The 8,945-nt window shown below is 36.9% G+C and overlaps 1 protein-coding gene across 3 annotated transcripts in view; it reads left to right on the forward strand.

Annotated features, from left to right (window-relative positions):
- CHRM2 (cholinergic receptor muscarinic 2) overlaps positions 1-5,488 on the forward strand; it is a 138,529-nt gene extending 133,041 nt beyond the window's left edge. For 2 of the 3 annotated variants that reach the window (XM_045577116.1, XM_036427928.1), the window contains exons 3-4: positions 212-1,655; positions 4,007-5,488. In XM_045577116.1, the coding sequence (XP_045433072.1) occupies positions 259-1,655; positions 4,007-4,073 (1,464 nt within the window). In that variant the 5' untranslated portion in view covers positions 212-258 and the 3' untranslated portion in view covers positions 4,074-5,488. Of the gene's footprint in view, positions 1-211 lie in introns of all 3 variants that reach the window. The other variant, XM_045577121.1, reaches the window with a different exon arrangement.
- The last annotated feature ends 3,457 nt before the right edge of the window (positions 5,489-8,945 follow it).

Here is an 8,945-nt window from a genome sequence, read left to right on the forward strand (position 1 = left end):
ACATATTCTTATCTAGATATGATCACATTCAAAACATTATCAGACTTTAAATACACCTCCAGCCTGAAAGTATCTTTTGAATCATCCTTTTATTTGGGGCTGGAAGGTACAATAAACAAGTAGGAAAAAGAAGAATTTTGTTAAATGTGGTTCAAAAAACAATATTAAAATAATGTTTATATTTATTAATTTTTTTTCTATTTCCTTACAGGTTTAGATGTTTATTTGGCTACTTGGCTACTGATTAGAGAACACAAAATGAACAACTCAACAAACTCCTCTAACAATGGCCTGGCTCTGGCCAGTCCTTATAAGACATTTGAAGTTGTGTTTATTGTTCTCGTGGCTGGATCCCTCAGTTTGGTGACCATTATTGGGAACATACTGGTCATGGTCTCCATCAAAGTCAACCGCCACCTCCAGACCGTCAACAATTACTTTCTGTTCAGCTTGGCCTGTGCTGACCTCATCATTGGCGTTTTCTCCATGAACTTGTACACCCTCTACACTGTGATTGGCTACTGGCCTTTGGGACCTGTGGTGTGTGACCTGTGGCTAGCTCTGGACTATGTGGTCAGCAATGCCTCCGTGATGAATCTGCTCATCATCAGCTTTGACAGGTACTTCTGTGTCACAAAGCCGCTCACCTACCCTGTCAAGCGGACCACGAAAATGGCAGGCATGATGATTGCAGCTGCCTGGGTCCTCTCCTTCATCCTCTGGGCTCCGGCGATCCTCTTCTGGCAGTTCATTGTAGGGGTGAGAACTGTGCAGGATGGGGAATGCTACATTCAGTTCTTCTCCAATGCTGCTGTCACCTTTGGCACTGCCATTGCAGCCTTCTACTTGCCGGTGATCATCATGGCTGTGCTCTACTGGCACATATCCCGAGCCAGTAAGAGCAGGATAAAGAAGGACAAGAAGGAGCCTGCGGCCAACCAAGATCCAGTGTCTCCAAGTCTGGTCCAAGGACGGAGAGTGAAGCCAAACAACAACAACACACCTGGCAGTGATGACGGCCTGGAACACAACAAAATGCAGAATGGCAAAGCCCCCCGAGATGCCGTGACTGAAAACTGTGTCCAGGCGGAGGAGAAAGAAAGCTCCAATGATTCCACCTCTGTCAGTGCTGTCGCCTCTAACTTGAGAGATGATGAAATAACCCAGGATGAAAACACCGTTTCTACTTCCCTGGGCTATTCCAAAGATGAGAACTCGAAGCAAACGTGTATCAAAATCGTCACCAAGACCCAGAAAGGGGACTCGTGTGCCCCGACCAATACCACAGTGGAGCTAGTTGGTTCTTCAGGTCAGAATGGAGATGAAAAACAAAGCATGGTAGCTCGCAAGATTGTGAAGATGACGAAGCAGCCTGCCAAAAAGAAGCCCCCTCCTTCCCGGGAAAAGAAAGTGACCAGGACAATCTTAGCGATTCTGCTGGCTTTCATCATCACGTGGGCCCCCTACAACGTCATGGTGCTTATCAACACCTTCTGTGCACCCTGCATCCCCAGCACAGTGTGGACCATTGGTTACTGGCTTTGCTACATCAATAGCACCATCAACCCCGCCTGCTATGCACTTTGCAATGCCACCTTCAAGAAGACCTTCAAGCACCTTCTCATGTGTCATTACAAGAACATAGGCGCAACGAGGTAAAACATTTTTGGGACAAAGGAACCAGGTGGTCAAGGGGAACTTGGGGAGAAGAAGAGGAGTCAAAGAGCTAGTTTTAAAATCTCTGCCATTGCACTTTATAGTCTTATTAGGGATGTGCAATTAAGGAGCTCAAAAGGGACGCTCTCTTGTGCCTACGCTCCAGTCTGAGAAACTCTCACCTCATGAGCCCTGCCAATGTAGGAGCAATGAGACCACAAAAGCCACACGGTGGGAATGTGGATGTAAGGATGCTCTACATTTTCTCAGTCTCTTGGAGAAGGGCTTTCGAATCTGCAATTTTATCAGTTTCTGCACAAGAAGAAGAATAACCTTTGTTGTTATTCCCACGTGTCTTTATAAGTGGATGAAAGGCTACGGTTACAAGCTAACATGGAGACTTACACATAAAGAAATAGACATTATGCCACAGAGCAGTAAAGAAATAAAACAAACAAACAAAAAAAAGAGTGTAGAAACAACCTCAGAGTGCTAAGCATATATTGCTCTTTTCTTATGGTTTTACGCGGAGGGTTGCAATATTATAAATACTTATATTTTATCTTTGCTTTTCCTAACATCAAAAGAAAACAAAAGCCCAATGAGATCATATCGTTATTTTTCTTGCTCTGGCACTGTTTTTGTACTGTTCTGCACTGTGTAAGGACAAATTATAGAGGACTTTCACTAAACCAGAGACAGCCATGAAAAGGGGGCACTTCACCCTTGATCACTGTGTCCTTTGCCTTTCTCGTGGTACAAAAGCCTATAAGGATATAGTTCAGTTATGATCCTTTATGGGAAATGGTTTCACTAATCTGGTTTTCTCTCAAACTAGCCTCTTATTTTAATAGAATAGTCTCCCTAATAGATAAACATGTTTGAGAAGCCAAAGTTATTTTTTTAATATATTTTATTGATTTTTTTTACAGAGAGGAAGGGAGAGGGATAAAGAGTTAGAAACATTGATGAGAGAGAAACATCGATCAGCTACACACTCCCTATTTGGTATGTGTCCACACCAAGGTACATGCCCTTGACTGAAATCAAATCTTGAACCCTTGAGTCCGCCGGTCGATGCTCTATCCACTGAGCCAAACCGGTCAGGGCTATTTTTTTTTTTTTAATTGAGGTTTCATCAAGTTAAATAATTGTCATTACAGTTGGAGAAAGTTTACTGAGGCCAGACAAATTTTGAGATAAGAAAATGGGGAGTTGAAAGAACATTCTATTTCATCTTGAATCTGCCTGACCTGCATATAAAATGTTAACTTGTAAAACATGAACTTCTGGCCTTTGTCAGCAGGAAGATGCTGCTGCTTTTTCATTTTGAATTCTGAATAGAATTAATATACTCCTGTAGCACCAGTGACCTCTGGGTCAGTCCCAAGGAAGTAAGACCTTCCCCTCAATGCTTCCTGAAAGCCATTCAGCTCATAAGGCTGTTTATAACCATCCTATGATCCAATGGAGAGAAGAAGAAAAAATAAACAATTAGAAAACATTTATTGAAACCATGTATTCCAAATTCCTCAATTGTCAAGTCTCCCTAAAAAATTTTAACTTCAAAATTCCATCAATAGAAGTATAGTAGTCTTTGTGACTGACATGTAGTGGGTAACTTAAACAGAGGCCAGGTGAGATCAGCAGAATCTGAAACAAGAATGTAGTGGTTGTGCCTGGGTCATTCTCACATTTCTCTAATACTAGGCCATAAGAATGTCATGTCGGGAACTAATACCCAAACAGTGGCTTTAAATAATCTTGTCCATGTGGATAGTTTTTATATGGTACCCCAAATAAATGTAAGATTATATTATTCATGATTTAATTAATTATTTTCATTTCCCCTTTGTTTTACTATATTTTCTGTAGTCTTCCAATTAGATTTTCTAAAGATGATCCAATCAATAGAAATAAAAGTTACAAAAGTGTTTTTTTTCAAATTTCATATTCTGCCTTTAGGTTTCTGGTCTTCACCTTGGCCAGTTATATATCTATGTGAGCTGCATGATGACTTAATCAGTATTAGCATTAGCAATTTAGTTATTTTGTGTGACTTGCCTCATTGATGGCATCTCAACAATTTTGAGAGTTAACCAAAAGCACAACACAAACAACAACAAAAAGAACAGCCAGGAAGAAGAAAATTGCCAACAATGTTTTAACCCTAACTTTATCAAAATAACCTCCTAGTTGTATAACTTTAGTTACTCCCCCCCAAAAAAAATCTTCCATGTAAAAACACACAGCATCATTTCAGACAGATTACTTCATACTACAATGACTTCAATGTAAACTTTTACATTTTAAATTGATATTTATTTGTATTTTATTTTTTCAAATCCAGGAATAAATTGTGTGGAAGGAGCATCAAGCCCATAGAGTGTTTGGTTCCCTGTAAACAAAACAGTTGACTGGCTGAATGTTTCACTTGTTAACTTGCGCTATTATGATGTAGATTCAGCTTTAGTGGAATGAACTCTTTGGATCCAAGGATTGAGGATTCCAGACTCTGATCTCTTGTATGCAACAATCCAGATCACTTTGAGTCAAATTGCCCGTTACTCCTCATTGTCATTGCATCCTTCCTTCTGTTCCTTTTATTTTTGGTCTTCACCACCTGTTATTGAAAGAGAAACCATCAAGAATTAAAGAAAGGAATTGAAGATAGACTGAAACATCTTGGAAGTTTTGTCAACCAGAATTTTTTAAAAAATGGAAGAATACCAAAAATGGTAGATTATTAGACAGATATAGAGACTGTATTCAAAGGTTTGCATTCATTACTGCTGGATTTATCTATTTCAGTGGCTTTCGACTGGGGATGATTTTGCCCCCCTCCCAGGGGACAGTTAATAATGGTTTTGGTTGTCACATCTTAGGGAAGGGCTATTGGCACCTAGTGGATAAAGGCCAAGGATGCCTCTAAACAGCTTACACAGGATAGCCTCACCCACCCACCCCCATTAAAAAATATTGTATTTGGCTCAAAATGTCAATAGTGCAGAAGTTGAGGAACCCTGGTCTGTTTCAAGGGATTCTAGAGCTTGCTTTGTATAAATGGAAAAATAATCCTGTATGCATATTGCTCACCTGTTTGAAAAAGGTCATGCTCACCAATCATGTATCATACGCTGAGTCTGGTGTATTTGTAATTCATAGACTGGGAACACAGGCCACGTCTACATATCCAGAACCACCAGACCAGGTACATAGCACATTGTTTCCATCATCTTAGTGCCTAATTAGATTGCCACAATATCCAGTCAATTGAGGTTTCAGTAGTTGGCCATTAAAATGGTTGCATTGACATAGTCAGTTTCTATTGGAGTTAACGGTTGTCCTTTCAAAAACATTAAGGGCCTCTTTCAGAAGCAGTATGATTCATCTCCTTTGTTTCTACTGGAAAGGTGACTATCAGTCAAGAATTTCTTCTTGTAGCAATAATGTAAATATCACAGAGTGGTCTTATAAGAAGAGGAGATTAAATATGTGAAAAAACCAGGTTATTTCTTGAAAAAAAGAAAAGAAAAGAAAGGATTGCCTTTTTACCAGTTCATCATTAATTTAATGGCTGATCCCAAGTGTTAAGATAAAATATAGTAAGTCACTTTACATTTGTCCAAACCCATAGAATGTACAACACCAAGAAGGAACCCTAATGTTAACTATGGACATTTGGTGAAAATCCAGCCATTATAACAAATGCACTACTCTGATGCAGATGTTGGCAGTGGGGGACTCTGTGCTTGTGTGGGGACCAGAGGGAATATAAACACTCTCTGTACCTTTCACTCAATTTTGCTGTGAATCTAAACCTGCTCTAAAATATAAAAGTAAAAGTAAAATCTAAAAATAAAATAAAAAGTCACATGAGATTAGCTTTCCAGCATCCCACATAATCCTACTCTGTCCATTCACTGCTTTTTTTTTATTCTGATATTGGGGAAAATGGGAGTTCAAACTGATAACAACATACATATAGAGATGCAATCTACTTTTATTTTCTCCTACTTAGTTGATACTTGCCTTTCTCCCAGTTTGATAATATCCCTTTCAACAACCACAGCACTGATGTTGCAAATAGATTAGGGAAGCATCCAAAGCCAGATGACTTGTACAAGGTGTATTTTCAGCATGTATATACAATACCATGCCTCTCCAATATGCTTCTCTTAAGAGGGTGCACACTGCAGCATGAACTGTGTGCATATTTAATGTATCTTCCTGGGATATGCTGTATGCCTAATATATATATTCTATAAATAAAGCAATGAAATGTATCATAGAAATACATATTTCTGTATGCAAATAAATATATTATCCACAAAATCTTAATATGCAATATGGTATATGTTGATTCAGAGTCACAAGATAAGCTTTTATATGCCCACTTTTCAAAGAAAGTAGTATTTGCTTTTGAATGAAAAAGGTATAAGAACAGCCAAATCCTACCCATATTAAGAGTAAAATATTTTATACTTTCTAAAAGCATGGCATTGATTTTAAATATCTCTTGAAAGAATATATTAATAAAACTTCGCTGGTGTCACCCCATGTGACAACAATGCTTTTTGCTCCTCTCTTCTGCCTGGCCTCTGACTAGAATCTTCCTGGCTGTTATGGTTCCAACAGCTGTGTTGATCTCATATCTGATTGCCACCAATTCATTGACATACAGCTTCGCTCAACTCCAAAGTGACTGATTTTTGTCAAATAAAAACTAATCATCCCATGAAGAAAGGATGACCTCTAGAATGCTTTGCATTCTGAAAACCAAGGTCAAAGCTGTGCAAGCATTGCATTTTATAAGCTGCTCTTTCCAATACAATAATCCATACAATAAATCTTGGTGTAATGTTACAAATTGCAAAAGAGATGGTTTGTCTCTGTGTGTTCTACATTTTTTGCACAGCAATTGTCTTCCAGTCTTTGTTGCCCATTCAACTACCCACATTCTCCAGAACATTTTCCTTGGCTCATTAATAGCATGAGTTCTAAGCAAATATTGTTATGATTTTGGGTGTGCAATCCTAAGAGATGCTTATATTTTAATAGAAAATCATAAACCTTGAACAATTGAAAGACATATTAATCTTTAGATACAACACATGCAGTGGGAGAAATATTTTTTCCCATGAATTTCAGTTTTTATTCCAAATTTTGTAACATATTTCAATGCCTATTCGTGTCCTAAATTTCTCCTTTCAAGCCACGATCCACCCTTGTGAATTGCTGTCCTTTCTCTAAACCAAAATCATTTCTGGGGGAAAGAAATAAAGAAAAAAAACTGAATTTTCTATCAATTCTCATTAGTTTCTTATTGTTCCAGTGAAATGTTCTCATTTCATTTTTTAGAGTTTGAATTGAATCCTGTTCTGATGAATTGTCAAATGCTACTTCTAACTAGATGGTTGCAAATACTGAGACAGGAAAAAGAAAAAAAATTTCTGCCCATCATAAACTTTCACTTTATAACATGTATTAACTTTTCTCAACTAAAAAATGGAAGAAGCAGAATGTGGTAAGTTGTGACTAGATATTTCTTAAGTAGGTGACATTGTAGAAAATTGGTTTCTTTGGCTTCCTAAACATACGCTCATACCATAAGTTGTGGAAAACTGCAGAGAAAAACTGGCACCTATCTTCTGTATTTTAACAGTACACCCAGCGGTTCATCTGAATCTTTATATCTTTACTGGGCATATGGGTATCTTTGGAGTTTTGTCAAATGAAAATGAGTATACTATTATTAATTTTTTGAGGACCATCCATATTATTTCCCATAGTGGCTACACCAGGTTGCATTCCCACCAACAGTGCATGAGGTTTTCTTTCTCTCCACATCCTCATCACACTTGTTGATTTATTGATGATTACCATTATGATAGGTGTAAAGTGATATCTCATTGTGGTTTTGATTTACCTTTTCCTGATGATTCATGATGTTGAGTAGCTTTTCTATTGGCCATCTGTGTATCCTCTTTGAGGAAGTGTCATTGAAGTCCTCTGCCCATTTTTTAATTGGATTGTTTGTCCTTTTGCTGTTAAGTTGTATAAGTACCTTTTATTTTGGATATTAACCCCTTAGATTGTGTCATTAGTGAATATCTTCTCCCATTCAATTCCACTGCTATGTATGACCTTTCTATTACTTGGAGCTCTGTTGGAGAAGACATTTAAATCTTGGGTCAGCTAAGTGGTATTGAAAAAAATTCTACTGCATGACAGCGATTGTATGGAGTCTTGATATGAAAATATGCCTAGATTGGAGAAAGCCATCATACACATAGAAAACACATCTATAAATATGTACCTTAATTATGAGTACTCCCAAATATTATACAACTGTATGTTATTGTTCTTTTAATATCAATACCACTATCTAGAAAGCTGAGGAGAATATATAAGTGATGATTTCTCAGTACATTCCTTTGAAATCCCTCTCAGACATTCTTTTTAGATTGATAGTTTAAAAAAAACAACCCTATAGATGATGTATAAAAATGCAGGAGTGATATTTACTCCAAATATGCAACATATGATCAAATAGTCAACATGTTTGGGACTGTGAATTAAGAAATCAGGTATGCATGTTCCATTTTTCAGAACAAGTAAGATTACAAACCAGATTATTTTTGTTTTTCTTGGGATTTTCACTATTTCACCTTACTAATAAAAAGTACATAGGACCATTTAAAAACTAGATATTAAATGGCTAAATAAAACCATTTTATTTTTTCTCAACTGTTAGATAACTTGGCCTATATAAAAATATAATCTGAACAACTTTGTATTTAAGCAGAAAAATGACTAAAAAGAATAAAAGTAAAAGTAAAACAGGAATAATTAACCCTTGTTATGGCATCCTGGTGAGGGAAAATAATAAACAACATATGTATAAGCTTTCTCAAAGAAATAACAATAAAAATGGAACTTGTTCCCCACCCCCCAAGTTTTTGTATTTTATTTTTGGTATGTTTACTTCATTTCTTTTTAGTGTTTTTGCCAAAGTCCTTACTAATGTTATTTAAAAGTAATTTTTATGAATGTTTTGAGAGGCAAACATAAAAATTGCTATTTCACTAGAACTTGTTGTTTCCATTTTAGTTTATGCTGCTACTCCAGAAAGAAAAAAAAATAACTAATTTAAATATCAAAACAAAATACCACCACAAAATTATGGACAAAGGACAGAATTACAGCTTTAAATGAAAAAATAATTGTGTAATGATGGTTTACATATGTAATCATTTCTGAACATGGCATCGATTTCCGCTGTGGTC

The sequence above is a fragment of the Pipistrellus kuhlii genome, unplaced genomic scaffold (genome assembly GCF_014108245.1).
Source record: "Pipistrellus kuhlii isolate mPipKuh1 unplaced genomic scaffold, mPipKuh1.p scaffold_m20_p_10, whole genome shotgun sequence".
In the NCBI taxonomy this organism is placed as follows: domain Eukaryota; kingdom Metazoa; phylum Chordata; class Mammalia; order Chiroptera; family Vespertilionidae; genus Pipistrellus; species Pipistrellus kuhlii.